The 13968-nt window shown below is 44.0% G+C and overlaps 1 protein-coding gene and 1 long non-coding RNA gene across 2 annotated transcripts; both read left to right on the forward strand.

Moving 5' to 3' along the window:
* The first annotated feature begins 206 nt into the window (after positions 1 to 206).
* On the forward strand, positions 207 to 13905 carry LOC134862449 (uncharacterized). Its single transcript, XR_010165514.1, has 4 exons — positions 207 to 358; positions 9900 to 9974; positions 10054 to 10162; positions 13447 to 13905. It is a non-coding gene; the product is annotated as an uncharacterized LOC134862449 (long non-coding RNA).
* Positions 2581 to 4675, forward strand: cebpb (CCAAT enhancer binding protein beta). The gene has a single exon (XM_063880356.1). It carries the CDS (start codon positions 2722 to 2724, stop codon positions 3541 to 3543), a length of 822 nt encoding a protein of 273 aa, XP_063736426.1. The 5' UTR covers positions 2581 to 2721; the 3' UTR covers positions 3544 to 4675.
* Positions 13906 to 13968: the final 63 nt, after the last annotated feature.

The raw sequence follows: 13968 nt of genomic DNA on the forward strand, positions 1-13968 counted from the left end.
GGCATCACTTCAGCCGCCTCTCTTCTTACCCTGATCGCCCATCACTCTGGAACAGGGTCTGGACTCATCAGACCACACCTTCGTCCATTGCTCCAGAGTCCAATCTTTACGCTCCCTAGCAAACTGAAGCCGATTTTTCTGATTAGCCTCACTGAGAAGTGGTTTCAAATTACCCCGTCGTTCCAAGGGGGGCCCACTGCAGGGGGGGGGGAGTCAGTGATCGGACCAGTGTATCAGTCCCATGTTAGCCCCGTGTCGCTCCTGTAAGGTGACCAAGGGATTCATTTAGGCCAGTACAGTAGGCCGATGAACGATGCTTCTGTTTGTTGGAAATCGCGTGGCAGCAGCTCAGATGTTTGTGAGTACTCTTCTCTTTCCTGCTATTTCTTCAGCCTGCCTGTGCGCACCACTGTCTGTGTCTGTAGATTTTACCACGCATCGGTTTCGCCAGGTCAGAATTTACAGTCGCATTAATCCACTCAGTAGACCAGGGGTTCTCAAAGGGGGCGCTGGCCCAAAACAGGTTGAGAACCCCTGCAGTAAGTCATGTGAATGAGTGATGATCTCAATAATGCTGAAAGTTAACGTTAGTGTAATGTTTCCCTTGTGCTGGTGTCTGCACCTCTCCACTAGACGGCAGTCTCACCTCACATTACACTTCGTGTGTGTGTGTGTGTGTGTGTGTGTGTGTGTGTGTGTGTGTGTGTGTGTGTGTGTGTGTGTGTGTGTGTGTGTGTGTGTGTGTGTGTGTGTGTGTGTTTACATCTCATTTACAAAGTGTTTTCCTTTGATGATCTTACCTGTATCACCTTTTATATGGTTGTACCTCCCTGGTGGAATTCTTCCAGGATGCCTGTGTAGATCTCCTGAGTTAACATACTGAGTGACAGCAGTTGAAGTATCTGTTGTATTTTTCCATTGCTGCGATACTGAGTTGTGCCTGCAGGGGGCGTGTTTTTAACTCTCATGAACACACTGCTGCTGGTTTGAGTTTTCACTTTTTATTTGTGTTGCCTAACTTTCATTGTAAGGTCAATAATGGTGAGTTAAATTTCCACTTTTTGTTCTGCAGCTGCTAAAAAGTACTGTAGAGAAGTACAGGGCAGGAGAGGACTCTTTAAAGTAGAGACTCTACATACTGATATACACCTGAACATCAGCAGGAGAGGACTCTTTAAAGTAGAGACACTACATACTGATATACACCTGAACATCAGCAGGAGAGGACTCTTTAAAGTAGAGACACTACATACTGATATACACCTGAACATCAGCAGGAGAGGACTCTTTAAAGTAGAGACTCTACATACTGATATACACCTGAACATCAGCAGGAGAGGACTCTTTAAAGTAGAGACACTACATACTGATATACACCTGAACATCAGCAGGAGAGGACTCTTTAAAGTAGAGACTCTACATACTGATATACACCTGAACATCAGCAGGAGAGGACTCTTTAAAGTAGAGACTCTACATACTGATATACACCTGAACATCAGCAGGAGAGGACTCTTTAAAGTAGAGACACTACATACTGATATACACCTGAACATCAGCAGGAGAGGACTCTTTAAAGTAGAGACGCTACATACTGATATACACCTGAACATCAGCAGGAGAGGACTCTTTAAAGTAGAGACACTACATACTGATATACACCTGAACATCACCAGGAGAGGACTCTTTAAAGTAGAGACACTACATACTGATATACACCTGAACATCAGCAGGAGAGGACTCTTTAAAGTAGAGACACTACATACTGATATACACCTGAACATCAGCAGGAGAGGACTCTTTAAAGTAGAGACTCTACATACTGATATACACCTGAACATCAGCAGGAGAGGACTCTTTAAAGTAGAGACACTACATACTGATATACACCTGAACATCAGCAGGAGAGGACTCTTTAAAGTAGAGACACTACATACTGATATACACCTGAACATCAGCAGGAGAGGACTCTTTAAAGTAGAGACACTACATACTGATATACACCTGAACATCAGCAGGAGAGGACTCTTTAAAGTAGAGACACTACATACTGATATACACCTGAACATCAGCAGGAGAGGACTCTTTAAAGTAGAGACACTACATACTGATATACACCTGAACATCAGCAGGAGAGGACTCTTTAAAGTAGAGACACTACATACTGATAGTACACCTGAACATCAGCAGGAGAGGACTCTTTAAAGTACTTGTACTTTACCTTTTTTTGAGTATTTATATTTGATGCTACCTCATACTTACATTTATCCGGCAGCTCTTGATACTTTGCATTTTGAAATTATACAGGACTATGAAAACCAAAGTAAAGTTTTAACTGCAGGACTTTAACTTGTGAGTATTTGTACACAGTGGCATCAATACTTCTGCTTGTACTTGTGTTTGGAGTATAGTTATACTTTGCAAACTGTAATATATGTACTTAAACTTGAGGGACAGCTTTACAGTAACAGTATTTCTACTTAACTTTTATTTCGGATGAAGTTTTTCTCTCCGCCGCGTCACGCACCTGCCCAGCTTTAAGCCCCGCCCCCCTCCATATCTAATAAAACCCCCGGAGACCGGAAGACCTGTCACTGCGAGCCGAGCCTCCTCAGAACTACTTTCTCACACGGAGGGGATCTAAAACCACATCACACCCCCTCCCCAAAACACCGCGAGCGTCTCCGCAGACGCTCCTGCTCTTACTGCGCGTGCAGCTCCATGGAAGTGGCCGGCTTCTACGACGAGGAGGGCGGCTTCCGCAGAGACCCCCACCATACCCCCCATCACACCGGCCCCTGGAGGCTCGGAGACCCGATGACGGAGCTGGAGGAGCGGGAGAGAGCCATCGACTTCAGTGCATACCTGGAGCAGCAGAACCAGCAGAACCAGCAGAACCAGAACCAGCAGAACCAACAGGACGTGTTCTCAGACTTCCTGCTGGAGAACAAGATCAAGAGGGGGGTCTCGGCTCTGCACAAGAACTACTCCCTGCTGAACCAGCTTGAGGACCCCCTACGGGACCCCCAGCATTACGCGCACCTCGGCTACGCGGAGCTGCAGGACACGCGCATGGATAGCGTGCTGAACCCCGCGAGTCGGTACCGAGAGGACAGCCGGGAGGACGGGAAGATGGACAACGGGTCTTCGGGCTTCGATATGCGGTCCTACATCCACTACCAGCAGTCCGCCAGCGGCAGCATGGGCAACCTGTCCAGCGCGTCCTCCTCCTCCTCCACCTGCTCCAGTCCGACCAGAACCCCCCAAACCTCGGCTCCGGGGGGCGGGAAGGTGTCCAGCAGCATGAAGCCCAACAAGAAGAAGCGGCTGGACAAGGACAGCGACGAGTACCGGGTCCGGAGGGAGAGGAACAACCTGGCGGTGCGGAAGAGCAGAGACAAAGCCAAGATGCGTAATCTGGAGACGCAGCACAAAGTCCTGGAGCTCGCGGCGGAGAACGACCGGCTGCAGAAGCGCGTGGAGCAGCTGTCCCGAGAGCTGAGCACCCTGCGGAACCTGCTGTCCGCCACCGGGACTTGCTAGAACCGGGACTCACCGGGACTCTAAAGACACGGTACACGGGTTTACACGGACACTATGGGACGCATGGATTATTGCGCACGGATTGTTATTGCGCAATCCTTCTCTGATCGTTCACATGTCTCGTCAGATGTAGTGTGTGTGTGTGTGTGTGTGTGTGTGTGTGTGTGTGTGTGTGTGTGTGTGTGTGTGTGTGTGTGTGTGTGTGTGTGTGTGTGTGTGTGTTCATAGCAGGATTTTATGAAAACAGAGGTCCAAAATCACCCTGCTGTCGGGGACATGCTCCCTCTGGTTTGGTTTTCTTGAGATGTGTGGCTTTGAGACTTTTGGAGGGCACCTGGACTCTGACGTCAGTGGAAGTGCATGGAAATCAGGTTATTGCACAATCCTCCTCTCAGATTGTTCACCTGTCCCCTCGATGTCATGTATGTTTGTTCTTGGCCATGTATGCAGTACCGAGGTCCAAAAATCACCCTGCTATAGGGGGGGGGGGGGGGGTGGGGCTTCTGCTCTTCAGACGTGCTTTTTAAGGCTCTTAGGGGCGAAAGGTGGAATTGAATGTCAGTGTGCAGCATGGTAATTCAACTTGCAGTAGTGATGCATCAAAATCAGGTTCAACATTCCAGTGAGTGATCCCCAGTGTGGTCTGTGTGTCCAAGAGGAGGCTAAAGGATCCAGAATGTGTGGGAATAAATGTTAGATATAAGTGAAGGTGGAAATCCACACGACAGACACCTCCCTTCAAAACCAACACTTTATGGCAGCGGAATAACAGCACACTGCTGCACCCTGACATCCAACATGACTTCATCGCCTCATAATCACCCCGAAAAATAACCCCAGACCCGGACATTGGTGTGTGTGTACGGCTGTGTGTGTGTGTGTGTGTGTGTGTGTGTGTGTGTGTGTGTGTGTGTGTGTTCAGTGTTTCTGTGATTTCTTACAGTTTTATCTGGAGCAGTGTGTGTCGGGGGAGAGTTTGTGCTGCAGTGAAATGATGCAACTCTCTGTAATAGTGTTGGCAATGAATGAAATAAGTCTTAATTATTTAATATTAACAGAGAGTGGGGGGGGGGTGCTGTAATTGTACTTGATATTTTATTGAATTAAACAGATTTATACTTTTGTCTAAAAACAGTTTGTTTGTAATTTATTTTCTGGTGTTTTCTGAAGCAGACGCAGACAGGAGGGGCGTCTGTGTTCACTTCAGGGTTTCACACACGACATATTGCAGATAGAAAATGGCTCGACAGAAAGCTGCTGTATTGTTATTTAGGATAATGGGCTCACATAGGAACTGCATGTGGGTTTTAGGACATGGAGCGAATTCAGCCCCAAAATAAAGGCAAAAGCTGCAGATTATTTCATCTGTGAAACACGTCCATCCCAGTCTCTGAACGCACCTCACGGTACGTTTAGAGCATTAATGTCAGAAAGTCCTCTGAAATGTGAAGATCTATATCACATTAAAGGGATGATTTCTGGACAAAGCAAGACATTTAAAGACCTGATCTGCTGATTACGTTCTCTATTAATTGTGAAACAGTGGATCAGCTCCATCCCAGTTTCTCTCAGGTCTTTAAATGTCTTCTTTTGTCCAAAAATAATAACTTTAATATCAAATGAAAGGCAGCAAATCTCCACATTTCAGAGCCCTTTCTGACATCATGGCATAGAGCCATACTGTAATGATTCATTTATCAGACAGTTTAGTAATAATGTTAATGATAATTCACTAACTGTGCATCTCTAGCTTCAATTCTTTGATATTTTATTGTTTCCACACAGCAGAAAACAGCCTTTCATCCGAGTTACTGATAAAATGAGGATTTATAAGTGAAATAGTGTGACTTTCAACAGCATTGAGAAACTCTCCGTTCCTCTGCGTACTCAGAGTGACACAGAAATCCTGAGACATGCAAAAATCTGCTGATTAATTTCCCTTTTACTCTGAAAATAGTGGAAACTGTCCACCACAGTCTCTCTGAGCTCTTCACATGTCTGGTTCTGGCGTGTAAATCAAAAGAATAAAGACTTGATTTGATATGAAGGTTAGACAAACAGCGAATCTCCTTGTTTCAGAAAACCGTTTTTTAATCAGAGCTTTTTACGTTCATTTCCTATTAACTGACTCGTTCTGCATCTTCACTTTAAGTGTTTAATATTGTTCCACTCAGCAGTGTGTTGTACTTCAGCCTCTCTGTTAGTGAATATAAAGGGAGGATTTATATGTGAAATGGTGTTGTTCTGTATCCATCACAAACCCACTGACTCTCAGCAGTATCTCCGTTCTTCTGCTTACTCACTGAGTGACACAGAAATCCTGACACATGCAAAAATATGCTGATTAATTTATCATTTTAAGTTGTGCAATAGTGACGATAGCTCTTTAAATGTCTTGTTCTGTCCAAAAAGAATCCATTTTCTATGATATAAAACACAGGAAGGCTGCAGATCTTCACATTTTAAAGCCTTTTCTGACTTTGTTGCAGAAAAAACCCGCTGATAATTAATTTATCCGACGGTTTTCAGCCATTATCCATGTTTATTGACTAATGTGTGAACTCTTTCTTATTCACTGGTTCCACCCAGCAGAGAATGGTGTTCAATCAGTGGCACATTATATAAAAGGAGCTTTCTTAGTGGAACAGTGTTTTTCTCCAGTCCCCAACAGGCTTTATGAACTCTAACTCTTCCACTGATTGAGCGCCACAGAAGTCCTGGGATCCTAAAACTCTCCGATGTGTCCTGCAGGGATTGTGCTGACCCAGCAGAAACACAGACTCTGACACGTTAGCTTTATCTTTAGCACGGCGCTCTGTCAATAGTCTGCCGGGTCCACTGGCCCGGAGACGGGTTCAAGGTCGCTGGGGGATTAATCAGCAACTAGCCTCCTCTCACACTGCGGGTCAAACCCCGCTGCAGCCCCGCCGAGGAAAGAAGGAGTCAGAGGAGGGAGGGGGGAGGAGTGTGTGCACAAACTGAAACCTGTCAGTGAGTAACCAGCTGACCTCAGACAGGGAGGGGACACAGGTATCTGCTGAGGATCCATGAGCTTAAACTGTGCACACACACACACACACACACACACACACACACACACACACACACACACACACACACACACACACACACACACACACACACACACACACACACACACACACACACACACACACACCCTGAACTTAGACGTTTTTACAGGATTAAAGAAAAGTGGAAGATATCAGAGCTCCTTCATCGCCCCACGAAGATGTGAGTGTTCGTAGTTACAGCGGAGTATAGAGACGGGGAAAATAGAACTCTGTGACATAAAGAGGCATGCACATAGTATTTAGAAGTATGACAGTTTAACAGAAGTACACAGGCAGGTACACAGGCAGGTACACAGGTACACAGGCAGGTACACAGGCAGGTACACAGGCAGGTACACAGGCAGGTACACAGGCAGGTACACAGGCAGGTACACAGGCATGTACACAGGCAGGTACACAGGCAGGTACACAGGCAGGTAGCAGCGGTATAGATATTTCTGAAAGTGGATTCTGACGCTTCAGTGTGTGCTCAAACGGATCAGTGTGTTCATGCCTCAGACAGGGATCTGTAGAGGATCTGTGAGGCTCAAACTGCAGGGAAACAGCACACACACACACACACACACACACACACACACACACACACACACACACACACACACACACACACACACACACACACACACACACACACACACACACACACACACACTGAAAGGTCATGGTGTAAATAGAGCCGCTGTGTGTGCAGTGGGAGACGGAGTTACAACACACTCGGTGATGGAACAGTTTTTAAGTTGTGCAATATCCTCCCTCTCCAACACATCACCACTTGAATGCTGCGCCTACATTCCCTCAGCCGTCCCGCACCCCCCACGGCCCGCTGCACACTGCACTCAGACACTGTGCTCAGAGCCAAGGACGAGCTGGAGAGGATTCAAACCCAGTTCTGGTTAAAGACCCGGGACTCTGTTTGCTGGGACTCTGACAGCCTGTCCCCTCCTTCCAGGTCCACATCTCTCCTCCATGACCTCTCAGAGGAGACCACCTCCCCCTTCAATGACTCCTGCTCTGAGGAGGCAGAGGAGAAGTACTCAGGTCTTGTACTTGAGTAAAGTAGAAGTACTCAGATCTTGTAGTAAAAGTAGAAGTACTCAGATCTTGTACTTGAGTAAAGTAGAAGTACTCAGATCTTGTACTTGAGTAAAGTAGAAGTACTCAGATCTTATACTTGTATAGAAGTAGAAGTACTCAGATCTTGTAGTCAAAGTAGAAGTACTCAGATCTTGTAGTCAAAGTAGAAGTACTCAGATCTAGTACTTGAGTAAAGTAGAAGTACTCAGGTCTTGTACTTGTAAGCTTAACATAGTGATTTATAAGCCTTTGTTTCGCCTGTTTTATCCAGCTGGAAATGATGGGATTTATGACAGTTACTCTTTTTTTATATTAATAATAAAATATGAATTAGAATAAAAAATGTAATAAATTGGAGCGTAAAAAAAGGTGCAAGGTTCAAATCAAAACTAACAATTCTAGAGACAAAGGAAATGGAATGATAACAATAAGTAGAAGTTATGGTAGAAATGTTCAATATAAGATACATTAAAACGAATCTGAGTGTGTGTGTGTGTGTGTGTGTGTGTGTGTGTGTGTGTGTGTGTGTGTGTGTGTGTGTGTGTGTGTGTGTGTGTGTGTGTGTGTGTGTGTGTGTGTGTGCGCACGAGCGTGTGTGTTGAACTGCAGTGGTGTGTGATGAAGACAGTGAGCAGCACGGCCTCCCTCGGCCGCTCCTGGATCAGGTTTACTCCATATTCTCCGAGTTCCTCCTCTGTCACCCCTCCAGCACCCTGCTCCGTCCGGCTGCTGGGACACACTGACCGCTGGCAGGGAAATTCCCCCCAGGGCGAACTCTTAGCCCCGCCCCCTCTCCTCTCTTTACCGTCACTGGGCAGCCTCTGTCCGTAAACTGTTGCATCACACACACACACACACACACACACACACACACACACACACACACACACACACACACACACACACACACACACACACACACACACACACACACACCTGTCACTCAGATGTTCACTCCATGCCAGATGTTGAGAAATGTAAGATTTTTTTGCACCTTTGAGTCATGTTGCTAAACTTTTTGACACCTAGGAGTTCCTTAAAGAACATTTCACAGGGTCGTGTCTCCAGAATGATTCACAATAAAAACTCCTTTTAGTATTCAACGCTTCTAAATATTTTGGTTCAGTGATTCATAAAGTGGGGTCAGTGAGTTATTCATTTAAGATATAACAAGTAACTAAGTTCATGTACTCATGTACTGTCCAATTTCGAGGTACATTTACTCCTCTAGATGTATTTATCACCTTTAGTTGCTAGGCAGATTAGGATTAATGATGGTAAATATAATCTCCCTTAAATCAGACTGTAGTTCACCTGCAGTAAATCCAGCAGCTACCCTGCAGTATACAAAGCCATTCAAACTAGCTGCACCTTTACCAGCTCTGAGAACACTTTAATGATCAATCATTATAAAACATATCAGAGATATTATTCTGAAATGGACCAATCAGACAATGACTACTTTTACTGTCGCTACTTTAAGTACATTTAGAGGAGAGTACTTTCTACTTTCACTGGAGGAACATTTAGAATACTTTCACTGTGACAGAGTATTCCTACACTCTGGTACTTCTACTTTACTCAAGTACAAGATCTGAGTACTTCTACTTTACTCAAGTACAAGACCTGAGTACTTCTACTTTACTCAAGTACAAGACCTGAGTACTTCTACTTTACTCAAGTACAAGACCTGAGTACTTCTACTTTACTCAAGTACAAGACCTGATCTTTACTACTACTTGTACTTTTCACATAAATCCAGTCCATTAAAACCGTGGAAACCAACTCTGAGCTGATAAAAAGCCCAATAACTTATTTCCACCAGCAGCTTGAAATAGACCGTCATATTTCCCCTCGTGATATTAAATCGGAGGCTCCTGTTTTAAGGAAGGAGCTTTCAGCTGCACAGATAATATATAATAAAGTAAACCCTCTGGAGAGCTGAGCTGTTTCTTAAAGCATATTCAGGAATAATCTACCAGATTTCTCTCATTTACAGTTTAATTTGTGAGGCAACGAAGCTCTCCTCCAGTGAGGGCCTTCATATGTTCTTGTGTTTGTGGCCTTCAGTGAAACAGTTTGGACCCCCCTGCTTTAGACATAAGTAAAAATGGGCAATAAAGGATAAGTCATATTTCTAAAAGTGATTTCTAAGGACAGAGGATTCTAACCCAGATTTTCTTTCTGCAGCTACAGTTCCTCCTCTCTGAGAAAGGGACAGCGGATATCCTTGGGTGTAACGGGAAGAGGAGCGCCTGAGCTCCGGTAAACTGCCTCACCATGATCTGTCTTCAAGTGCACCAAGTTTCAACATCTGAGATCACTTCTGCTATTCTCTCTGCAGATGACTCTGGAGCTGACGTGCACGCTGACTTGCGGTCACTCTGCAGGATAAGATCACGGCCAACGTCTTGAGTAACTTCAGGCCGCCGTTGCAACAGCAGGGAGTTAAAGTGAGTTCAGGGGCCCGGATGAAGGGTTGACTGGTGCTGCAGGACCTTCAGAACAGTGTGGTCAATAATCATATTAGCCCTCAGAACATGAGGCTTTTAGGGGTTAAAAAAGTCATCAAAAGCATAAAAGTATATTTCATTTAGCTGTCTCAAAATCACCAAACATCTGAACTAAAATACTGTATTCATCCAGCTGAAACTGGGTTTTGTGACGGTGGCTTTATCCAAAAAGGAAATGAAATAATATTTAAAATAAAAAAATATTTTAAATATTATTTATGTTTGTTCATAAAAATACGAAGTTAAAATAGAATTGAAGAACAAAATAGAAATATAATAGAAATATTGTAATAAATATAAGAACTTAAAATAAAAAATATTGTTTTAAAAAAAACACAAATAGTTTTAGAAATATAAAAAGGAAAAAGGAAAGTGTGGAATAAAATATATCAATATATATATTTCCATAAACAAGAAGTTCAATAACATTTTAGAATAAAACTTTTTTTAATACAAATATTTTTTAAATCTAAAAAGGTAAAATAACAAACATATTTCTATAAACAGCAGCAATAAAAGTACAATTCTAAAATGGGTGTCAGGTGGTCGTACTATTGGTGTATTATGGGTGTATTATTGGTGTACTATTGGTGTGGTGTATTATTGGTGTATTATTGGTGTATTATTGGTGTACTATTGGTGTACTATTGGTGTATTATTGGTGTATTATTGGTGTACTATTGGTGTATTATTGGTGTACTATTGGTGTATTATTGGTGAAATATGCAAGAAGCATGGGGGGTTAATGAATGAAACATGGGTTAAAACCTGGCTGTTACCTGAGTGTAATATGGGTTCAATAAAATACAAAAAGTAAACCTCAATGGGAAATGTTTCCCGGGACAAAATCATGAATTTGTTTGTTGAAATTGCAGTTCATTAAATGTTCTTAAATATCTCCATGCCCATATAAGGGTTGTCCCTGATAGAACTTTCCATCAGTTCTGAAAGTGGACACTGATGCACGATTCCTCAAAGCTCTGCTCTGAAACTTTCCTAGATTACCAGATTCTCTGACATCCTGTTTTATTTTCACACCGGCCGCTGGAAACAGTGAATATTATGGAAGCGAAAACCTGAAAGAAATGCCACCACGTGTTGTGCAAACCCTGGGCAGGAGACGCCTCTTACTGTAAATGTGAGGATTCAGTTAATCAGGTTTAGAATAGGACACATATACAGGGACCACCCTGTTACACGTAGAGGGGCAGCAACCTTAATATGCTGCTATTCCATCTTCAGGGTCTTTGATATCAGTTCAGGGTCTTTGATATCAGTTCAGGGGTCTTTGATATCAGTTCAGGGTCTTTGATATCAGTTCAGGGGTCTTTGATATCAGTTCAGGGTCTTTGATATCAGTTCAGGGTCTTTGATGTCAGTTTAGGGTCCTTGATGTCAGTTCAGGGTCCTTGATGTCAGTTCAGGGTCTTTGATATCAGGGTCTTTGATATCAGTTCAGGGTCCTTGATGTCAGTTCAGGGTCCTTGATGTCAGTTCAGGGTCTTTGATATCAGTTCAGGGTCTTTGATATCAGGGGTCTTTGATATCAGTTCAGGGTCTTTGATGTCAGTTTAGGGTCCTTGATGTTAGTTCAGGGTCCTTGATGTCAGTTCAGGGTCCTTGATGTTAGTTCAGGGTCCTTGATGTCAGTTCAGGCTCCTTGATGTCAGTTCAGGGTCCTCGATGTTAGTTCAGGGTCCTTGATGTCAGTTCAGGCTCCTTGATGTTAGTTCAGGGTCCTCGATGTTAGTTCAGGGTCCTTGATGTTAGTTCAGGGTCCTTGATGTCAGTTCAGGCTCCTTGATGTGAGTTCAGGGTTCTTTGATGTCAGTTCAGGGGTCCTCATTGTCAGTTCAGGGTCCTTGATGTCAGGTCAGGGTCCTTGATGTTAGTTCAGGGTCCTCGATGTTAGTTCAGGGTCCTTGATGTCAGTTCAGGGTCCTCGATGTTAGTTCAGGGTCCTTGATGTCAGTTCAGGCTCCTTGATGTGAGTTCAGGGTCCTTGATGTCAGTTCAGGCTCCTTGATGTGAGTTCAGGGTCCTTGATGTCAGTTCAGGGTCCTTGATGTTAGTTCAGGGTCCTTGATGTTAGTTCAGGGTCCTTGATGTCAGTTCAGGGGTCCTCATTGTCAGTTCAGGGTCCTTGATGTCAGTTCAGGGGTCCTTGATGTCAGTTCAGGGGTCCTCATTGTCAGTTCAGGGTCCTTGATGTCAGGTCAGGGTCCTTGATGTTAGGTCAGGCTCCTTGATGTTAGTTCAGGGTCCTTGATGTCAGTTTAGGGTCCTTGATGTTAGTTCAGGGTCCTCGATGTCATTTCAGGGTCCTCGATGTTAGGTCAGGCTCCTTGATGTTAGTTCAGGGTCCTCGATGTTAGTTCAGGGGTCCTTGATGTCAGTTTAGGGTCCTTGATGTCAGTTCAGGGTCCTCAATGTTAGTTCAGGGTCCTCGATGTTAGTTCAGGGTCCTTGATGTCAGTTTAGGGTCCTCGATGTTAGTTCAGGGTCCTTGATGTGTGTTCAGGGTCCTTGATGTTAGTTTAGGGTCCTCGATGTTAGTTCAGGGTCCTCGATGTTAGTTCAGGGTCCTCGATGTTAGTTCAGGGGTCCTTGATGTCAGTTTAGGGTCCTTGATGTTAGTTCAGGGTCCTCGATGTTAGTTCAGGGTCCTTGATGTCAGTTTAGGGTCCTTGATGTTAGTTCAGGGTCCTTGATGTGTGTTCAGGGTCCTTGATGTTAGTTCAGGGTCCTCGATGTTAGTTCAGGGTCCTCGATGTTAGTTCAGGGTCCTTGATGTGAAATTGTGAAAAAACCAATGCCCTTTTTTAACTTTTACTTCTTTGTTTGTTTGTTTGTTTGTTTGTTTGTTTGTTTACACAATGCCACGTAAAAGATCAAATAAAATACAGGAAAAAGTGTAATTAAAAATATGCAAATGTTTCTATAAAAATAGTCACTAAAAGATGAAATATTTAAACACAGATATTTATACAAACATACAAAGTTAAAAATGAGCATCTTGTTCTACTATATATAATACAAATACATCTGTATATTAGAATCGATCACGCACAAGATGTTGGAGCACCAGCCAATAGGAGCCTGAGTTTTCCATAGTGATGTCACTGTGTTCCAGGAATAACAGAGGAGTCCAGTGGAGGCGTTTCAGATGTGAAGATGATGAACAGAGAGCAGGATTTGACGCTGTAATGTCTGTGGGTTTACAGATCATCACATGTGACCTACACTCCATACTGAGGACGATCCCCACCAGAGCCACTGGGGTTGAGGGTCTTACCCAGGAACCACATGCTGACTGCAGTGGGGGATTGAACCAGTGCTCCCCTGATCCGTAGACTAGCGCAATATCCCACTGCGCCACACTAACTCTAGGAGCTGAGGGTGTGCAGAAGGCCTCGGTGCGAAGGTCAAAATGATCGACAGAGTTTACTGCTGCAGAGTCAACCATTAACAGGCTGATACAGAGCCAGAGGGGTCAGGGGTCAGCGTGTGAGAGCTGTGTGTGTTCAACTCAAACAGCGTGTGTGAGCTGTGTGTGTTCAACTCAAACAGCGTGTGTGAGCTGTGTGTGTTCAACTCAAACTGAGCATTTTCTGTCAGATTCTGTTTCTGCTTTTAAACTGCAGTCTGTGTTTCACTGTATGTTTACACCATACAGCTGTTGTTATGGGGAAGTAATAAAAGCAACAGAAAACTAAATAAAAATGAGTTATTATATTTCTATAAAT

The sequence above is a fragment of the Eleginops maclovinus genome, chromosome 1 (genome assembly GCF_036324505.1).
Source record: "Eleginops maclovinus isolate JMC-PN-2008 ecotype Puerto Natales chromosome 1, JC_Emac_rtc_rv5, whole genome shotgun sequence".
In the NCBI taxonomy this organism is placed as follows: Eukaryota; Metazoa; Chordata; class Actinopteri; order Perciformes; family Eleginopidae; genus Eleginops; species Eleginops maclovinus.

What these genes read in the sequence shown, in the direction of transcription:
- cebpb (XM_063880356.1), top strand. Translation starts at nt 2,722, where the DNA reads ATGGAAGTGGCCGGCTTCTACGACGAGGAGGGCGGCTTCCGCAGAGAC.